General features: G+C 37.2%; 5 protein-coding genes across 5 annotated transcripts; 4 read left to right on the top strand and 1 right to left on the bottom strand.

Annotated features, from left to right (window-relative positions):
- Positions 1–107: 107 nt before the first annotated feature.
- On the bottom strand, positions 108–1,711 carry LOC103850167 (RING-H2 finger protein ATL46). The gene is made up of 2 exons (XM_009126884.3): positions 1,480–1,711; positions 108–1,388 (listed from the first exon to the last, which is right to left on the bottom strand). Exon 2 carries the CDS (start codon positions 1,321–1,323, stop codon positions 283–285), a length of 1,041 nt encoding a protein of 346 aa, XP_009125132.1. The 5' UTR covers positions 1,324–1,388; positions 1,480–1,711; the 3' UTR covers positions 108–282.
- A 219-nt stretch (positions 1,712–1,930) lies between these two features.
- Positions 1,931–12,219, top strand: LOC103850166 (WAT1-related protein At5g40240-like). The gene is made up of 8 exons (XM_009126883.2): positions 1,931–2,130; positions 2,823–3,347; positions 3,433–3,498; positions 3,578–3,691; positions 3,772–4,012; positions 10,269–10,427; positions 10,501–10,652; positions 10,744–12,219. Exons 2-8 carry the CDS (start codon positions 3,139–3,141, stop codon positions 10,895–10,897), a joined length of 1,095 nt encoding a protein of 364 aa, XP_009125131.1. The 5' UTR covers positions 1,931–2,130; positions 2,823–3,138; the 3' UTR covers positions 10,898–12,219.
- A 27-nt stretch (positions 12,220–12,246) lies between these two features.
- Positions 12,247–14,285, top strand: LOC103850165 (WAT1-related protein At5g40240-like). Its single transcript, XM_009126881.3, has 7 exons — positions 12,247–12,695; positions 12,767–12,832; positions 12,916–13,029; positions 13,169–13,424; positions 13,527–13,685; positions 13,762–13,913; positions 14,033–14,285. Exons 1-7 carry the CDS (start codon positions 12,481–12,483, stop codon positions 14,187–14,189), a joined length of 1,119 nt encoding a protein of 372 aa, XP_009125129.1. The 5' UTR covers positions 12,247–12,480; the 3' UTR covers positions 14,190–14,285.
- Positions 14,286–14,489: 204 nt separating this feature from the next.
- On the top strand, positions 14,490–16,684 carry LOC103850164 (WAT1-related protein At5g40240). The gene is made up of 7 exons (XM_009126880.3): positions 14,490–15,056; positions 15,119–15,184; positions 15,262–15,375; positions 15,522–15,762; positions 15,864–16,022; positions 16,107–16,258; positions 16,349–16,684. The coding sequence occupies exons 1-7, from the start codon at positions 14,839–14,841 to the stop codon at positions 16,497–16,499; spliced, it is 1,101 nt and encodes a 366-aa protein (XP_009125128.1). The 5' UTR covers positions 14,490–14,838; the 3' UTR covers positions 16,500–16,684.
- A 171-nt stretch (positions 16,685–16,855) lies between these two features.
- Positions 16,856–18,819, top strand: LOC103850163 (WAT1-related protein At5g40230). The gene is made up of 7 exons (XM_009126879.3): positions 16,856–17,124; positions 17,214–17,279; positions 17,352–17,465; positions 17,576–17,807; positions 17,883–18,041; positions 18,107–18,258; positions 18,416–18,819. Exons 1-7 carry the CDS (start codon positions 16,910–16,912, stop codon positions 18,546–18,548), a joined length of 1,071 nt encoding a protein of 356 aa, XP_009125127.1. The 5' UTR covers positions 16,856–16,909; the 3' UTR covers positions 18,549–18,819.
- The last annotated feature ends 1,230 nt before the right edge of the window (positions 18,820–20,049 follow it).

Raw genomic sequence — 20,049 nt, 5'->3', positions numbered from 1 at the left:
TTCAATAGTGAATTTGTTGAGAGAGTAAAGTATATTGAAAAAGAGGAAATAAAAGAAGAGAAGCAGTGATTCTAAAGTGAAGAAAAAAAAGGCAAAGATAATAAAAATAAAGCTAAAGAATCAGTCTTTAGGAATCCATTAACTTTGATCTCATATCATTAACAACCTTTTAAGCAAATATGTTACAACAGATGACTGGCAAACACCCCCAAAACATAATCAGTAAACACTATTCCTTATCCATGATTCAAATTGGAAAAAAAAAAAAAAAAGATACTACTACTACCTTTCGTCCTTCTCCAGCTTCTTATGATCTTCCATCCATGGAAGTTTTGGAAGATCATCAACGTTAAGTGATGAAGAAGGCAACCTTCTCTGAGCATCTGAAGAGAATTTATCTTTCTTTGGCCACAACCAAATCTTGGAAACCGAAAAGCTCTCTCCCTTAGCCACAACACTACTAATCTTCTTCTCTTCTTCTGATGATGATGATAAGTCCTCAATCTGCTCCTGAGATTCTTTGTCTTGAGGTTTCAAAAGCCGCTGCCTATCTTTGCAAAACGGGACTTTAAGCTCAGAGTTACCGAGTATATACTGATAAGAACCCATTGAGAAACATCTCCTCGCATCAAGATTACTACTACTAGTCTCTCCACCAGCACCATCATTGTCAAGCCTCTTGAACTTCCCTAACCTCACCGGTAAAACCCCTTTCTCCACAACGATTTCTTGAATCTCCACAGCTTTCTCGGGTACACGCTCTTCGTCTTCTCCTAAACCATCGAAGTCAAACATGGGATTGTCGTCCATGGAGAAACCAGGGGAGAAGAGAGTGCCACGACAAAGAGGGCAAGTGGAGTTAGACTGAAGCCAAGTGTCAATACAGGTAAGATGAAAAGCGTGGCTACACATTGGCAACAACCTCAGCTTATCTCTCTCAGTAAACTCGCAGAGGCAAACCGCGCAATCAAACGGCTCCTTGGAGGCACCGACCATTTCTTTGTAGTGAAAAACAGGCAAAGCGTCGATGAAAGCTTGGTCAAGACCAGAGTCGTTGAGATGGAAGAGCTGTTGAAGCTGTCTTTGAAGAGCATCACTGGTTGAGATCTCTGGGTATCTATTATTAGACCTCGAAGGGTGCTTTGTGAGAAACCTAACGAGCAGATGAAGAAGGCCAGAGATGAAGAACAAGACAGCTAGAATCACGATCACGAATAGAACCGCCGGGCTGATTCTGTTACCGGAAGAAGACGGTGGTGGTGGCGGTGGTGGGTACGCAAAGGTGCCGTCTTTTTGCTCAGCTGCGAATCGAACCCAAGACATGTTTGCAAGAAAGATCTAGAAGAAACGAGATTCCACCATAGAAGAAGAGATCTCAATCTCAAGATCTAGACAAAGGAGTTAGAATATCAACAAGAGCTCCCAAGTTAAGTGGAGGAAGAAGACGATAACATCATCAGCATCGACAGAAACACTCACCTCAAAGCCCCCACAGATTCACGTGAAGTAAGAACCCTAATCAAAGAGGGCTTGGTTCTTCTTCTCCTCTGTCAGATTTGCAGAGGAAGAAGAGAGTTAAAGTAACTCTTTTTCTCTCTCTCTCCTCACTCTCTCTCTCTCCTCACTCTCTCTCTTAACCTTTTCTTTTCTTGAGCTTTAATGGTGGAAATAGAAAACCACAAGAAAATGGCAAAGTGATGATGTAATATTTCGAAGTGGGAGGCAAAGTTGGAAAACAACATGTAATAAGGAAATAAAGTGAAACCTTTGAAAATGAAAAACAAAATTAAATTAAAATTAATTGTAGCTTTTAGATTTGGGCCCACGTGCATAGATGAGCTAGTTGATGTCAGATGGTCAACTCCGAAGACATAAGAAATGACGGTTTCGTAAGTCTTTGGTCTTATGTAAGATCCGTACTGGGCCGGACCACACAGCTCAGTTATATCATCCAAATCTAACCGTTGGATAAGCGGATACGCGATCTGGTTTACGGTTAGGCGATCTGGTTACGGTTTAGTTTATCTGTTTTATTAAACCAATTCCAATTCGACTTTATTTTAGTTCATTTGGTTCAGTTGGGTTCGGTTTTTTTTTGGATGTCTTTATCAGTCATCATCATAATTGGAGGTAGGGGTGGGCGTTCGGGTACCCGTTCGGGTTCGGGTCGGTTATTTCGGATTTTCGGGTATTTCGATATAGAGGTGTAGAACCCGTTCGGGTATTTCTGTACTTCGGGTCGGGTTCGGGTATTTTTAGTTCGGATTCGGTTATTTCGGATCGGGTTCGGATATTTAGATTTTGAATAAAAAATTAAATTTTCATTTTTCAAATTTCTTGTATTTAAAAATATAACTTTCACTTAACTAATTATTTATTTTTTAAAAGATTGAATGGTTAATAAATTTGGACACAACATTTAAAAACTAAAAAAACATTAATTTTTTTATTTTTTAAAAATTTTGGATGTAACTTTTTATTAATTTTTGAAATAAAAACTTGACAAGCATTTTAAGTGAGTAGCAAATCATATTTTACGTAATTGTATGTATATCATATGAACTTAAAGTATGTATAGTATCAATATAAATATTTTATATAAAATGAGAGATGTAAACTAGAAATATAAGGTTAATTATACATATGTTCGGTTATCTATTCGGGTTCGGGTATTATCCGTTCGGATTCGGGTATCCAATCTCTCATAATTCAATACCCGTTCGGGTATTTTGCTACTTCGCTTCGGATTTCGGTTCGGGTTTTTCGGATCGGGTTCGGGTGCCACTTCGGATATCGGGTAAAGTGCCCACTCCTAATTGGAGGAAAATGTTGGAATGGAAGTTATTATATCCTTCAGTTGGATGGTTGAGCTAATATGGGTTAATAGAGAGAGCTATATAATGGCCAATATGATTCTTGTGGTGTGTAGTATTGCTCCAAGTCAAGTTAGATTTCTATTTATGGAATTTAACTATTTTCATATTGTCTTTCACTGATAATAATTTTTGTCCTAAATAAGATAAACATTACCATTTACCAAGCGTGGTAGAACTGATCAACCAACAGCAGGATTGTTACTTATTTTCTTAACCTCATTTAAGCTAAGAGAGAGTTTATTTTTCTGAGAACCTACCGATCATGAGAGGAGAAGAGACAGAGTCGTGGAGGTACTTTAGAAGAGATGTTGTGCCGTTTGCTGCCATGTTTGCAGTGGAGTGTGCGACGGTTGGGTCAAGCACAGTGTACAAGGCTGCTACCTTAAGAGGATTGAACTTCTATGTCTTTATCTTTTACACTTATGTTATTTCAACACTAATACTTCTTCCACTTTCCATCATCTTTGGAAGGTATTGATCTTTGCTTGTCCACTCTTTGATGATCGGTATTAAGTTTTTTTTTCAAGAAAATGAACTCGTTTATACATATATGAAGGTCAAGAAGATTGCCTTCAGTCAAGTCTCCTCTCTTCTTCAAGATTCTCTTACTTGGGCTTGTCGGGTAATAATAATAAATATGGTCATGTTTCTAGATTTTTTGGGAATTTTCTTGTTTTAGTTTCCTAATCTGGAAGGATCAGTTTCATGGCAGTGTTAGCTGGTTGTAAAGGAATAGAATACAGTTCTCCTACTGTTTCCTCTGCTATCAGCAACCTCACACCAGCTTTTACCTTCACCCTTGCCGTTATCTTCAGGTTACACCTCCTCCTCCTTCTTTATGGTAGGCTATTGTTGTAATTCTAACTGGTTCTGGTTCCTTGGGTGGTTCTTAAAGGATGGAAAATGTAAGGTTAAGGAGTTCGGCGACTCAGGCTAAAATCATCGGTGCAATAGTATCTATATCTGGTGCTTTGGTTGTTGTGCTCTATAAAGGCCCCACACTCTTCGCTGCTGCATCTGTTTCACCTACCATTTCACTTCACAAGCACTTGACTTCATCAGAGTCAAGCTGGATAATCGGTGGCCTTTTGATTACTTTACATTACTTTCTTACATCAGTCTGGTATATTCTTCAGGTACAAACACTTGAAAAGTTGGTTAATGTTATAATTATATTATATATTGTTTCATATATAAGAGGTGTCTATTTGTTTGATCATGTTACGTAAATAATAGAAAGTAGAAAAGAATAATAATCTTAATAAATGAGAAGAAGAAGTAGTATACCAAATAAGAGAGATTGATGTTATTACGTTCGAAAGGGGCAATCTGATCACAATGCATTACATGCTTTATATAGAAGAAAAATCAGACAAATAATACTGTAAGAATTTATGATGATGGGCTCCACATTAACTTGTATACGCAAGTTCTTGACTTTGTAACACTCCCCCTTGGAGACCAGCATCATGTTGCCTCATTAAAAACCTTAATAGGAAAACCCAGTAGGAAAAACCATAGTAAGGCAAAAAGAGTACAACTCAAAAGCTCCCCCTCGAATAGACGATCATTACAGGTCTTGTTGATGACGCATTCCAATGTTGTAAACATGTTTTCTGAATGTCGTAGTGGATAGCGACTTCGTAAAGAGGTCTGCAGCATTATCACAGGATCGAACATATCTCACTTCAATTTCTTTATTCTTCTCGAGTTCTTGGGTATATGAGAAGAACTTTGGTGGAATATGTTTGGTTCGGTCACTTTTGATGTATCCTTCCTTTGTTTGAGCGACACATGCTGCATTGTCTTCATATATGATGGTCGGTTTTGAGTCGACGTTGATCCCACTACTTGATAGGATGTGTTTACTTATTGATCTGAGCCAAACACATTCTCTACTCGCTTCATGGAGAGCAATTATTTCAGCATGGTTCGAAGAAGTGGCTACAAGTGTTTGTTTCTGGGATCGCCATGATATAGAAGACGTACCCTGTTTGTGATCGAGCTTTATGGGGGTCAGATAAATATCCTGCATCTGCAAAGCCAACCATTTCTCCGTTAGTATTATTAGGATAAAATAATCCTAAATCAATCGTTCCTTGGAGATAGCGAAAGACATGTTTGATCCCATTCCAATGTCTTTGCGTAGGGGATGAACTAAATCTTGCCAAAAGATTAACAGCAAATGATATATCAGGCCGAGTACAATTAGCAAGATACATAAGTGCTCCTATTGCACTTAAATATGGCACTTCAGGACCAAGTATATCTTCATTTTCTTCGTGTGGTCGAAAGGGATCATTTTCGACATTAAGTGATCTGACGACCATAGGAGTACTAAGTGGAGTCGATTTGTCCATGTTGAATCGTTTCAACACTCTTTTCGTATATGTAGACTGGTGTACAAATATACCCTTTTGAGAATGCTCAATTTGTAGGCCAAGACAATACTTTGTTTGTCCGAGATCTTTCATCTCAAATTCTCCTTTTAAATAATCAGATGCCTTTTGTATTTCGACTTTAGTCCCAATAATATTTAGGTCATCAACATATACGGCAATGATAACAAATCCAGATGATGTTTTCTTGATGAAAACACATGGGCATATAGGATTGTTTACATATCCTTCTTTAGTTAGATGTTCACTGAGACGATTATACCACATGCGTCCAGACTGTTTTAAACCGTATAATGATCTTTGCAATTTTATTGCACATAACTCTTTAGGTTTAGAACTTAATGGTTCTGGCATTTTAAATCCGTCAGGGATTCTCATATAAATATCAGTGTCCAAAGATCCATATAAGTATGCAGTAACAACGTCCATTAGACGCATCTCTAGATTTTGATTAGCCGCAAGACTCATCAAAAATCTAAATGTGATTGCATCCATAACAGGAGAATATGTTTCTTCATAATCGATTCCAGGTCTTTGAGAAAATCCTTGAGCTACAAGGCGAGCTTTATATCTCATAACCTCGTTTTTCTCATTTCGTTTCCGAACGAAAACCCATTTGTAACCAACTGGCTTCACAGCTTCAGGTGTGATTATAATGGGACCAAATACCTCTCGTTTGTTAAGTGAATCAAGTTCGACTTGTATTGCATCTTTCCATTTTATCCAATCATGTCTCCTTTGACACTCCAAGATAGATTTTGGTTCAGGGTCATCATTCTCTTCATCTATTTCCTTCGAAACAAAGTATGAGAAAAGATCATCAACACCATTCACTTTGTTTCGATTCCATATTTTTCTATTATGAATGTAGTTAATAGAAATCTCATGATTTTCTTCAGAATCATGATGTTCAACATTGTCATTGACCTCGTTGTTAATCTCTTCCAACTTTTCTTCTATATTGGAAAGATTTTGTTTTTCTGACTCCTTTCGTTTTCTAGGATTCTTATCCTTAGAACCAATAGGTCTACCACGCTTCAAGCGTATTTTAGACTCTCGTGTATTATCTTCTACTCCACGTTCATGTGGCATTTCTACGCGAGCAGGAGTATTTGCAGCCGGTATATGGGATTTTGTAACCAATTTGGTGTCTGCAAAAGCATCGGGTAGTTGATTTGCGATGCTTTGTAAATGCATAATCCGACGGACCTCTAATTCCGATTGTTTTGTAGGAGGATCAAGGTGTAATAAAGATGGTACACACCATTTGATATCCTTTCCTACTTGTTTATTTTCTCCCCCTAGAACTGGGAATACTTTTTCATCAAAGTGACAATCAGCAAAACGTGCCGTAAATACGTCACCAGTTTGCGGTTCTAGGTATCGTATAATTGATGGAGAGTCACAACCAACATATATCCCTAACCTCCTTTGAGGTCCCATCTTTGTACGTTGGGGAGGTGCAATCGGCACATATACAGCGCAACCAAAAATTCTTAGATGAGAAATGTTTGGTTCTCGTCCAAAGGCTAACTGTATTGGAGAGTATTTGTGATATGCACTTGGTCTTATTCGAATCAATACTTCTGCATGCACAATAGCATGTCCCCACACAGAAGTTGGGAGTTTAGATTTCATAATCAATGGTCTTGCAATCAGTTGCAGACGTTTAATTAATGATTCGGCCAAACCATTTTGTGTATGAACATGAGCAACAGGATGTTCAACATCAATTCCAGTTACCATACAATAATCATTGAATGCTTGGGAGGTAAATTCACCAGCGTTGTCCAGTCTAACTCTCTTTATCGGATAATCAGGAAACTGAGCTCTTAGTTTGATTATCTGAGATAAAAATCTCGCAAATGCCATATTTCGAGAGGACAATAGACAAACGTGTGACCATCTACTCGACGCGTCGATCATTACCATAAAATAATAGAATGGTCCACAAGGTGGATGTATAGGTCCACAAATATCACCTTGAATTCGTTCAAGGAACTTTGGTAACTCTTTATCTATTTTGGTTGGCGATGGTCTTATAATCAACTTTCCAAGAGAACACGCAGTACATGTCATTTTATTCCCTTGATAAACTTCTTGGGGTTTCAGTGAATGACCATGTGAGTTCTCGATGATTTTTCGCATCATTGTAGTGCCTGGATGACCAAGACGATCATGCCATAGTGTAAAATCACTAGAATTTTCCTTAATCACCAAATGTGATTCAATGGCACTTATATATGTATGATGTAGACCAGAAGAGAGTTTTGGTAATTTTTCCAATACCTTTTGTTTTCCCGATTTCTCAAGAGTAATATACATATACTTCTTTCCATCCTCAGTTGCAGACTGAGTATCAAATCCTTGAAGATATATGTCTTTAAAACTCAACAAATTCCTTTTAGAATTTGGAGAAAATAGTGCATTATTTATCGAGAATTTTGTCCCGTTGGGTAACGTGAAATGGGCTTTACCAATCCCTTCGATCAAGTCTGCAGGACCTGATATTGTATTAACAGTGATATTTGTCGGTTTTAGTTCAGAAAAATATTTTCTGTGCTTCAGAATAGTGTGCGTTGTTCCACTATCTGGTATACAAATATCTCTAGCATTGATCTTGGTTGATGTTCCATTTGTAATGTCCATTTCTGAGACAAACAAAAAGAATTAACATAAGATAATATTATTCATAAAATATTATACATCATTAGCAAACATTAAACACATAATAATTATACATAAGAAGGTGAAAAGCACACAATAATTATACATTAATCTTCCACAAACAACAATTATTTATGGTATAATTGTGGAATTTCAAGAGTCACATGATGGGCACTTAGGCTTCCGTGATAGCGGTCTCCTCGAAATCATTCACAAAGTCAGACGCATCGAGGTGCGTTGTACCCTCAGAATGTTCCGCAAAGTTTACTTCCTTTTCTTTTCCTTTGACGGACTCTTTGTATAGAGCGCAAAGGTGTGCAGGGGTACGACATAAACGAGACCAATGTCCCTTAGTACCGCATCTGAAACAAGCTTCTTCTCGCTTCTGGGAGGTATTTCCTTGGTGTTCTTTTCCCTTAGGGGTTTGCTCAGAGCGGACCCACTGGAATGACTTCCTATCTTGTGGATTGTACTTTCGTCCACGTCCACGGTAGTTTTGACGACCACGACCGCGACCCCAATAGGCTTTATTTTCCTTGACTGGTTTCTTCGCATCTAACGCGTTTGCTTCAGGAAACGGTTTTGAACCAGTTGGACGAGTCATGTGATTCTTGATCAGAAGCTCGTTGTTCTTTTCTGCTATGAGAAGCGCCACAATTAATTCTGAAAATTTGGTATATCCCCGCAACCTGTACTGTTGTTGTAGGGTGATGTGGCTCTTATGGAATGTGGTGTATGTCTTCTCAAGCATTTGAGATTCGGTGATTGTTTCACCACAATATCTCAATTTGGCCACAATTCCTAACACAGCCGAGTTGTAATTCATCACTTTGTCGAAATCTTGAAATCTCAGACTCTGCCATTCATCCCGAGCAAGTGGAAGTGTTATGTCTTTCTGATGATCAAAACGATCTTTCAGAGACTTCCATAGCTCTTTAGGATCTCTCATGTTGGCATAGTCATAAATAATACTTTCATCAAGGTGTCTTCTAAGGAAGATCACCGATTTAGCCTTTTCTTGAGGCGTTGAAGTATTAATCTCTTTAACGGTCTCGGATAGACCAAGAGATTCAAGATGAAGTTCGACATTTGTAACCCATGAAATGTAGTTGGTGCCGGTGATGTCTAGGCGGGGAATTGGAGCTTCTCCATGTTTGCCATTGGATTTCTAAAATCAAATAATATATTAGAATTTCATAATTTAAAATGAACCATTTATATTAATAATACACGCAATTACAAGGAGAAACAGCGCATAGAAAAGTAAACCGACATTGAGCGTAAATTCTTCAGGAGCAAATTCTCCAATAAAAAGACCGTACATAGAAGCAAAAATTAGAATTGCACATACAACCAAAAATATGCGAATCATCCTTTTTGTAATGAAAAACCGTAATGGAGCGATTTGAAAATATTTTAGAGAAGATGAAATGTTTTGGATGAAGTAAATGAGTAAGAAATGAGTATATTTATAGATAAAAACACTGTTCATAGCCGTTAACTAGCCGTTTAGAAAGTAAATTTTTTTTTTTTTTTTTAAATTTAAATTTATATATGACCGTTGGAGGTAAAAGAAAAACATAAGATAAAAAAAAAATTAATCATAAACAATCAGTGAGCAATTATAAAATTTATCAATTTAAACATATATATAAATATATGTGCCTACTTAAATGTATTTAGTTATCTATGGTGATAAAATTATCCGTCAAATTTGAAAGCAAAAATATTAAGGTAATCAAATCTGTAAAATAATAAATTATGATAATGGACTCAAATATAAAATAACAAGTTAAATGTGTAGGCGGTATACCAGCCATTATGGTGCTTTAAGCAACCATTGTAAAATTAACAATAAAAGGCGGGGCGGCAGGGCCGCACTCCGGTAATCATAAACAAATAAAATGGAGGCCCCACTCCGAACATAATAATCAAAAAGAAAGAATTATAATAATAGAGTGATCGTGCTGATAACGTGTTATAATTATATTATATATTGTTTCATATATAAGAGGTGTCTATTTGTTTGATCATGTTACGTAAATAATAGAAAGTAGAAAAGAATAATAATCTTAATAAATGAGAAGAAGAAGTAGTATACCAAATAAGAGAGATTGATGTTATTACGTTCGAAAGGGGCAATCTGATCACAATGCATTACATGCTTTATATAGAAGAAAAATCAGACAAATAATACTGTAAGAATTTATGATGATGGGCTCCACATTAACTTGTATACGCAAGTTCTTGACTTTGTAACAGTTAAGAAATTTTTAGGTTGCACATTAAAATCTTGCTAAACACGGTAGCTATGTATATGTTTCAGACTCGAATCATGGAGATATACCCTGAAGAAATAACTGTTGTCTTCTTATACAATCTATGCGTAACACTAATCTCAGCACCAGTATGTTTATTGGGGGAAAGGAACTTCACTTCTTGGATTCTTAAACCGGATGTTTCTCTCGCTGCAATAATGTACTCGGTGAGAATCAGTTCTTGCAATCTGCTTTCATGTAATATAACCGGTAAGCTCAGAAAGTAACACTTTGTTTCAGGGAGTTTTCGTTACGGTATTTAGTGGGCTTACCCACACATGGGGTCTGCATCTGAAGGGTCCAGTATACATATCCTTGTTCAGGCCATTGTCTATTGTTATTGTAGTAGCCATGGGTGCTATATTCCTTGGCGATGCACTTCACCTCGGGAGGTATAATTAACTTTCATCATCTTCTTCTTCTGTAACTTGGCCTTCACGTTTTAGAGAGTAATTATAAAAACGAATATGTGTTTTCATGCAGTGTGATTGGATCAGTGATATTGTGCATTGGATTCTACACGTTGATATGGGGAAAAGCAAGAGAGGATACAACCAAAAATGTAGCTGGCTCTGAGCATTATTCACCTTTGCTGCTAACACACATCATAGAAGATGAAGCCTTGCCATTAAGATAGGATTGATGCAAGTAAATATTATGCATTGTAAATAATGACAAGTGGAGGTCCCAAAAACAATACAACTCTGAAAATTACACCCAAAAAAATACAACTCTGAAAATATTAAAGTTACAAACCATAGCAAATAGAAATTTAACTTGAGAGCATTACATTATAGGTTACTTTTTGTTGGGTCTTTCACATATTTAGATACTTTCAACTAGAAGAGTACTTTATGCCTACCTTTTGAATCTTTGTTCCCGAAATGTCCCTGTAGAAAATAAAAATAAAAACGAGATACAGAAGAGAGAGAATAATTAAATCCAGTCATCACCTTCGTTTCTTCCTCTGTATTCAATTTTTCTTCTTATCTTTCTCTTCTTCTCTAAACCCATTACCATTTTTTTGGAAATTTGTACTTAGTTCAAATTCCAGCCATCTTAACTCCTCGTTCCCTTCACCACCGATTTCAACCAAATCTTCAAATTAATGTTTTCTCTTTAGATTTTTTTTACATCGAATCTCCAGGGAATTGTGTGGGTAGGTTTGTTTTGGTCATCGAATATGTGGTCAGAGTTTTTGTGGCTGCGGTAATTGTGTTGTTGAGGCTGCAACTACAAGTGAGCAACTGCAGTGGATTAGAGAAGTTTCCGGTGACCAACTGCGCCGGTATGGCAATTGTGGTTACTGGGTACTAGTGTAGGCATAGTTGTGGTCAGTGGTCATACTGAACATGTAACAATGATCACTAGCTACTGGTAAATCCATAGAGTCAGACTGTTGGTAGGGATCTTTCCATTTTTGTGGTCACTCCACAAAAAAATGTGGTTCTGGTCAGCCCTTACACACATGGTAAGGAAAATAGTAATTGACTCATGAAACGGTGCCATATCTTCATCTCCTCGCTGTAACTGGCCGCCAATATCATATCTTTTTTCAATTTCCAGAACTTCATGCTATTCACTTGCCCCGTCCATAGTTGTGTTTACGTACAAGCGGTGTTTCTCAAGAACCTCACATCATTCTAACGGTGAGCATCACACTTCTGTTGATTATGGCTCCTCAACAAATTAGACTCTGGACCATCACCATAACCATTCTCTTCAGCCATGAGTATTGGAGGAGTGAAGGCTTTTAGTGGAGCTGGAGTTCTAGATGATGAAGTCGTAGAAGAGATGGAGATCTTGTGGTGGTGGAGAAAAATAGAAAGAAAAGAAGATAAGATTTTTTAAGTACAAGGTCTTTTTGGTAAAGTTGCAAGAACAAAGTACATGACAAGTAGAAAGTATGTGTAAGTGTTAAGAGAGAGGAAAAAAGTATGTGTAGATGTAATATTTTCATTTAACTTTATAATATTAAAATTACAATTTACAACACAATAGTGGGTTGATTTGATTTCGTTTGGCTTGTGGGTACTTTCATCATTTTTTGTAACGCTTCTTTACAACCAACTGTCAGCTAAAAAGAGCATGTTTCTGCCAAGTGTCTTGGTTGCTAAATATGACCATATAAATACTTAACCCACCGACACCATTACTGCAACTTAACTCATTCTGAGATCAATCTTCTAAGCCACTGATCATATCAATATCATATATATCATGAGAGGAGCTGGAGAAGAGACAATGGCGTGGAGGTACTTAAGCAGAGATGTTGTCCCGTTTGCTGCGATGTTTACGGCGGAGTGTGCCATTGTTGGGTCCAACACTCTGTTCAAGGCTGCCACTTTGAGAGGATTGAGCTTCTATGTCTTTGTCTTTTACTCTTATCTTGTTTCAACACTTCTTCTTCTTCCATTATCCTTCATCTTTGGAAGGTACTTGATCTCTTCATCAACTATTTTCCCAGTCTAAACTTTTCAAGAATATGAACTTCTTTTGCATGCAGGTCAAAAAGATTGCCTCCATCCAAGTCTCCTCTCTTCTTCAAGATTTTATTAGTTGGGTTTCTCGGGTAATATATAGTATACAACTGCTTATAGATTAGTGTTGTTAATTTTTTTTTGTTGTTTTGCTTTCTTAACTTGAGGGGAACAGCTTCATATCGCAGATAGCTGGATGTAAAGGAATAGAATATAGCTCTCCTACTCTTTCTTCTGCTATCAGCAACCTCACACCAGCTTTCACATTCACCCTTGCTGTTATCTTCAGGTACGTACCTCCTTTTCTTTGGCTTTTTTTTTTGTGTGGAATGTTTGAGATTTTCTTCTGAGGTCTGATCATGACAAATCAATCTTATTACCGTGCATGTCACGCTAACTGGTTCTACTTCCCTGGGTGACTTTATAAGGATGGAACAAGTGAGGTTAAGGAGCTCTGGGACTCAGGCTAAGATCATTGGTGCAGTAATATCTATATCTGGTGCTCTGGTTATTGTGCTCTATAAAGGCCCAAAGGTTCTTGCTGCTGCGTCTTTTACATCTTCATCACCTCCTACCATTTCACTTCACCAGCAGCAGATGACTTCATTCGAGTCAAGCTGGATTATCGGAGGCCTTTTGCTTGCTTCACAGTATTTTCTTATATCAATCATGTATATTCTTCAGGTACAAGTACTTGAAAATTTCATTAAAAAACTTTGGGTTGGAAAAAAAAAACTTTGGGTTGTTCTTGGCACATTCTTGCTAAGTAGCTGTATATGGTGTCAGACGCGGATCATGGAAGCATACCCTGAAGAAATAAGAGTAGTCTTCTTCTATAACTTAATTGCAACGCTTATCTCTGCACCAGTGTGTTTCTTTGCGGAAACCGACTTGACTTCTTGGGTGCTTAAACCAGATATGTCCCTGGCTGCAATCATATACTCGGTAAGCATCAAATCTTATAATATGCTCCCATTACTGACCATGTGTTCAGATCAGAAACTAAAACCTTTTGTTTCAGGGAGTCTTTGTTTCATTGTTCAGCGCACTTACCCACACTTGGGGTCTGCATCTGAAGGGTCCGGTCTATGTATCTTTGTTTAGGCCATTGTCTATTGCTATTGCAGTTACCATGGGTGCTTTATTCCTAGGCGCTGCACTTCACCTTGGGAGGTACCGTTCCTTTCACATTCTTCATTTCTAGCATGTTATGAAGATTTGATCTATGTTAGAATAAGCTTATTGATTAAGTAATACCTGATTATATTTTACCATTCATGTGGTGTGTGTAGTGTCATCGGATCAGTGATTTTGTGCTTTGGATTCTACACTGTGATGTGGGGCAAAGCAAGAGAGAATTCAACCAAAGCTGTTGCTGGTTTTGAGAACTCACCTTTTCTGCTTACACACGTCGTTGAAGACGAACACTTGTTAGTAAGATATGACTGATGCAAGTGATAATCCTTATGTTATTAATTTGTAAAAAAAAAAGTTTTCAGTAATCCAAAAATCATACTCCCTCTGTTTATAACAAGTGTCTCTTTAATTTTTTTATTTTGTTTTAAAATAAATATCATTCTACGATTTTAATGCAAATTTATACATCAAATCTATTTTTTACCTTTTTAAACCAACAAAGGATTCAACCAGAACTGTAGCTGGTTCTGAGCATTGTTCACCTTTGCTGCTTACACATATCGTAGAAGATGAAGCCTTGTCAGTAAGATAAGCTTGATGCAAGCGATCATCTTTATATTATTCATTTGTAAATGATTGCAGTGTGCAAATAATTTCAAAAAAGACCTTCGCAATACAAATGTTACCAAAATCTTCATCACATATTTGTGTAATGTTTGGAATTGGTTACGGTTACATCCTTCAGCGAAGTCACCTCCCTTCTTCAATAAATATTAGTTTTTTTCTTCTTTTTTTAATAATCCACGCAATTCGTCCAATTAGCTTGCTTTATAATATTGGTCAAGTTGGAATATTTATATAAATAAAATAATATATTCTTAAACGTGGTGGGTTAACCCACTATGCTTACCTATGAAACTCACTTTTGACCTCCGAAAAGTCTATAGACAACAGAGATCTTATGGAAAGAGGAGCAGAAGAAAAGACAGTGGCATTGAGATACTTTAGCAAAGATGTTGTGCCGTTTGCTGCGATGGTCTCAGTGGAGTGTGTCATGGTTGGAGCTAACACACTGTTCAAGGCCGCGACCTTGAGAGGATTGAGCTTCTATGTCTATATCTTCTACTCTTATGTTGTTGCTACAATTGTCCTTCTTCCACTTTCCCTCATCTTTGGAAGGTTCTTGATCTTCTCACCCTATATATACCTTTTTCAACAATATGATTTACATTTATGTGCAGGTCAAGAAGACTACCTTCAGCCAAATTTCCTGTCTTCGTCAAGATATTCTTTCTTGCGGTTCTCGGGTAACTAACTACTATATAACTCTAGATTTATGGCCTTTAATGAGCATTTCCGAATTTATAAAATATGGAGGGAACAGGCTCATGTCGGGGTTAGTTGGATTGAAAGGAGTGGAATATAGTTCTCCTACTCTTTCCTCTGCTATCAGCAACCTCACCCCAGCTTTTACCTTCACCCTCGCCATTATCTTCAGGTTACTCCTCCTCCTCCTCCTCCTCTTTCGATTCTGTTTTAGAAGATGTATAAGCACCACCTCCTGGTTGAATAGGAATGGATGTGAGGTTGATTATTACTATCATCGAATCATGTAATTTTTAACTGGTTGTGCTTTTCTTCTAGAATGGAACAAGTAAGGTTAAGTAGCTCTGCGACTCAGGCGAAAATCATTGGCACGTTAGTATCCATATCTGGTGCTCTGGTTGTTGTGCTCTATAAAGGCCCTAAAGTTCTCACTGCTGCATCTTCGCCATCTACCATTTCGCTTGACCAGCATTTGACTTCCTCCAATTCAAGTTGGATGATCGGAGGCCTTTTGCTTGCTTCACAGTATTTTTTTATATCAGTCTGGTATATTCTTCAGGTATGTATGGGGGAGACACTTGAAAAAAAAGTTCAGAAAAAGACTTTTGGTTGTTCTTAGAGTCTCTCTCTTGCTAAATTGATAGTTGTATGTGGTTTAAGACTCAGGTCATGGCGGTATACCCTGAACAAATAACAGTAATCTTCTTCTACAACTTATTTGCGACGCTAATCTCAGCACCAGTGTGTTTCTTTGCGGAAAGCAACTTGACTTCTTGGGTGGTTAAACCAGATATTTCCCTGGCTGCAATTGTATACTCGGTGAGCGTCGTCAAACCTTATATGTTCGCTTCAATCAGTGACTATCTTTTAAGTTAAGAAGCTAACACTGTTTTTTTTTTTCAGGGAGTCTTGCTTTCATCATTTGGCTTAGCTATACACACATGGGGTCTGCATCTGAAGGGTCCAGTCTATATATCCCTGTTCAAGCCATTGTCTATAGTCATTGCAGTCATCTTGGGTGCTATATTCCTCGGTGATGCACTTTACCTTGGGAGGTACTATATGCCTCCATATATATATATCGTATATGCATTTCAAGGAAGTAATAACCAATACAGACTTTTCCATGTATGTGTTGTGGGCAGTGTCATCGGGTCTGTGATTTTGAGCTTAGGATTCTACACTGTGATTTGGGGAAAAGCAAGAGAGGATGCTAGCAAAACTGTGACTGGTTCTGAACAGTCACCTTTGTTGCTTACACACGTCGTAGAAGATGAAGCCTTGTCATTAAGCTAAGATTGTTGCAAGTGAAATCATTATACTGTTCGTTTATCAATAACGATCCTTTACAATATGATCATTGTTTATGTTTATATGTCTCTATTTTACCTACAGTATAAGATGTTTCTGTTATTTTTTTTTCTAGTATTGTTTGGAGGTTATATAAGAATTTGAGTCAAAAAAATCTTCTGTTTAATGTTTTTGATTCATGCAATGATTTTGAAAAGGGACATATGACCAAACATATGATGATAATATGTTATGGAGGAAAAAATGGGACCTTTTATCATAAATATGTTAGTTGTATGGTCAAGTTGAGAATAATTAATTTAGCATTTAGCAAACGTGTTGGGTTTAATTACTATGGTTGCTGATGAAGTCGCTTTGACTTCTGAGATTTTTAGAAAGTCTGAACATCAGATCTTATGGCAAGAGGAGTAGAAGAAGAGGTGGCATGGAGATATTTTTGCAGAGATGTTGTGCCATTCACTGCAATGGTGGCTGTGGAGTGTGTCACGGTTGGAGCCAACACACTGTTCAAGGCTGCGACCATGAGAGGATTGAGCTTCTATGTCTTTGTCTTTTACAATTATGTCATTGCTACACTTGTCCTTCTTCCACTTTCCCTCCTCTTTAGAAGGTACTTGATCTCCTAACACTACTCTTTATTACCTTGAGCCAAATCGTTATAAAATTTCAAAGAATGTGAACATATATTACAATGTGCAGGTCAAGAAGATTACCTTCAGCCAAATCTTCTGTCTTCTTCAAGATTTTCTTACTTGCACTTGTCGGGTAATTAACTATATACTCCTAGAGTTATGAGTATTTTCATATTATACACTTTTTCTGACTTAGAGGGAACAGGTTCATGTCGGTGGTAGCTGGCTGCAAAGGACTAGAATATAGTTCCCCGACGCTTGCCTCTGCTATCAGTAACCTCACGCCAGCTTTTACCTTCACTCTTGCTATCATCTTCAGGTTACACCTTTTTATCTTTCGATGTGTGTAGTGATAAAGATATGGTTTGCTTACTAGCATCCGATCATTTCGCACTAACTGGTTCTTCTTCCTTTGGATGACTTGTAAAGGATGGAACAAGTCGTGTTAAGAAGCTCTGCGACTCAGGCTAAAATCATTGGCACGATAGTATCTATGTCTGGTGCTTTGGTTGTTGTTCTTTATAAAGGCCCCAAAATTCTAGCTTCATCAACAACCGTCTCGCATGACCAGCATTTGACTATATCTGAGTCAAGTTGGATCATTGGAGGTCTATTAATCGCTGCACAATATTTGCTTGTTTCAATCTGGTTGATTCTTCAGGTACATGAAAAAGACTTTGGATATGTAGGTGACACATAAAACTATTTCTAAATTCAGGCTCATATATGATTGCAGACTCGGATCATGGAGGTATACCCTGAAGAAATAAATGTAGTCTTCTTATACAATTTATGCGCAACATTAATCTCAGCACCTGTGTGTCTATTTGCTACAAAAGACTTGAGTTCTTTTCTGCTTAAACCGGGTCTCCCCCTCGCTTCAGTCATGTTCTCGGTGAGAATCAAACCTTGTATGTTACTTCAAGTAGTCACAGCTCTGATTTTAGCACTTTGTTTCAGGGAGGCTTAGTTTCATCTTTGGGGTCAGTTATACACACTTGGGGTCTTCATCTGAAAGGTCCAGTCTATATATCCTTGTTCAAGCCTTTGTCTATTGTCATTGCAGTCGCTATGGGTTCTATCTTTCTCGGTGATGCACTTTACTTAGGGAGGTACTATATCCTTCACAATCATCCTTAATTAATTGCACACTCAGAAGAATATATCTATATATTGATCTTCATGTGTCTATCTAAGGAATTAAATCTTATAAGAGTTACATGGTTTTTTTATGCCAAGTTACACTTTGCATCCATACTTCATATGCAGTGTCGTTGGATCAGTGATTCTGAGCTTAGGCTTCTACACTGTGATTTGGGGTAAATCAAGAGAGGGTTCAACCAGAACTGTTGCTGGTTCTGAGCAGTCACCTTTGTTGCTTACCCACACCATTATGATATGACTGACGCAAGTGGCTGAACTCTCTTCAAATTTTTCTTACTTGGGCTTATTGTGTAATATCATCCTTGGTGCTCCAAGATTTATGGGAACTTCTAACCTATGTTTTCTTGTTTATAAACTTGAGGGAAACATGTTCACGTCGCTGATATGGAAATTTTGGGTCGATTTGGTTTAATATTGTTGGGGTCTAATGTTGTGTTAAATGGATGTAGTATACATTTTTAACGTCATCATCTTGAAGGAAGCAGCAAATGCATGTAGTTTATGTATCATGGATGAGACTTTGAGCACACACAAAGTTACTTGCCTAATTGTTCATCAGTTTGAACTTCAAACAAGGTTTGCTTGAACTGTGGTCAGGGTAACTGTGGTCAAAGTATCATGGATGAGACTTTGACCATGGCTTTCCTCTTGTTCCCAAACTGACCTAAGCATTCCACTAACAACTTCCTTGAACTTCTTTGATCTTGCACAAGTCATTGGGACCTTCTGGAATGGTGAAGATGAAGTAGAAGAAGAAGAAAACAAGAATTCAGGAGAAGAAGAAGAAGTAGATGAGAAATCAGGTAACAAAGAAGAACATGAAGATCACAAATTTAGGAGCCATCATGATGAGATTCAAGATGTATAATGAAAAGCAAGAGATAATTATATATGTCCTTCATTTTTGTTAAAAAAAAAAGATCTTACGTTTATATTTGCAAATGCATGAGAAAACAAATCACAACTTGAAAAATTTATAGTTTTCATGAAATATATATATAGGACAACAAAAGTAAGACTGTAAACATATACAAACTCTTGACCATGTACTGTTATCAGTTGATGAGTGTAGAGAACATGGGAGAGGTTTGAGGAAGTGGGGAAAGGAAACACGCGTGGCTTAGGGCAAGGACGTTGCTTCGTTGACCAAATGATGCTGCATATTTTCTTTATTCTTTTCTAATTCTGATCAAAAGAACATGTAGTATATTGAAATCGACTCTGTAAAGGAACAAGTTTTTTTTTTTAATTTGTAGTGATAACTAAAGCCAAGTTTGGTTATTCTCAGAAAAAATAAACAAAAAATAAGTTACCAATTTACACTGATTTCAGGAAGGTTGGGTGTTAAACTGATCTCCTCATTAGCATTAGCATTAAAATCGATTGATTTTGAAATGCAATGTAGGTATGATTTGTTACTCAGTTTTTTTCATGTCACAAGTATTTGTTTATATCAGACTCATCTCAGTTCAATTGATTTATCACACTCAGAGACATAATTGAGACTTTTAGAAGTAAAAAACATAAACCCAATTGTTTTTAGCCAATGCACATATAAGTTGAGAGAAAGCCGAGTCTGGATTAAGGAAAAACCTATACAAAGTATGATAAAATTTTACATTTGAAAGTGTCAAACATCCATCACAAGCATATGCCTTCGCTCTTCCTTCTCTCCCTTTCTCTCACTCTAATTCAAAAGACTAAAGCAAATTACAGACTAATAAAACTTCACCCACTTG

This window comes from Brassica rapa, chromosome A07 (assembly GCF_000309985.2).
Source record: "Brassica rapa cultivar Chiifu-401-42 chromosome A07, CAAS_Brap_v3.01, whole genome shotgun sequence".
NCBI lineage: Eukaryota > Viridiplantae > Streptophyta > Magnoliopsida > Brassicales > Brassicaceae > Brassica > Brassica rapa.
This window is presented reverse-complemented; position numbering and strand designations above follow the sequence as displayed.

Bases quoted from the DNA above. Each gene is read 5' to 3' on its own strand.
- LOC103850163 (XM_009126879.3), top strand. From the start codon at position 16,910: ATGGCAAGAGGAGTAGAAGAAGAGGTGGCATGGAGATATTTTTGCAGA. The intron at 17,125-17,213 runs GTACTTGATCTC...TACAATGTGCAG, and splicing joins CTTTCCCTCCTCTTTAGAAG to GTCAAGAAGATTACCTTCAG. The intron at 17,466-17,575 runs GTTACACCTTTT...TGACTTGTAAAG, and splicing joins ACTCTTGCTATCATCTTCAG to GATGGAACAAGTCGTGTTAA.
- LOC103850164 (XM_009126880.3), top strand. From the start codon at position 14,839: ATGGAAAGAGGAGCAGAAGAAAAGACAGTGGCATTGAGATACTTTAGC. The intron at 15,057-15,118 runs GTTCTTGATCTT...ATTTATGTGCAG, and splicing joins CTTTCCCTCATCTTTGGAAG to GTCAAGAAGACTACCTTCAG. The intron at 15,185-15,261 runs GTAACTAACTAC...TGGAGGGAACAG, and splicing joins TTCTTTCTTGCGGTTCTCGG to GCTCATGTCGGGGTTAGTTG.
- LOC103850166 (XM_009126883.2), top strand. From the start codon at position 3,139: ATGAGAGGAGAAGAGACAGAGTCGTGGAGGTACTTTAGAAGAGATGTT. The intron at 10,428-10,500 runs GTGAGAATCAGT...ACTTTGTTTCAG, and splicing joins TCGCTGCAATAATGTACTCG to GGAGTTTTCGTTACGGTATT. The intron at 10,653-10,743 runs GTATAATTAACT...GTTTTCATGCAG, and splicing joins GATGCACTTCACCTCGGGAG to TGTGATTGGATCAGTGATAT.
- LOC103850165 (XM_009126881.3), top strand. From the start codon at position 12,481: ATGAGAGGAGCTGGAGAAGAGACAATGGCGTGGAGGTACTTAAGCAGA. The intron at 12,696-12,766 runs GTACTTGATCTC...TTTTGCATGCAG, and splicing joins TTATCCTTCATCTTTGGAAG to GTCAAAAAGATTGCCTCCAT. The intron at 13,030-13,168 runs GTACGTACCTCC...TGACTTTATAAG, and splicing joins ACCCTTGCTGTTATCTTCAG to GATGGAACAAGTGAGGTTAA.
- LOC103850167 (XM_009126884.3), bottom strand. From the start codon at position 1,323: ATGTCTTGGGTTCGATTCGCAGCTGAGCAAAAAGACGGCACCTTTGCG.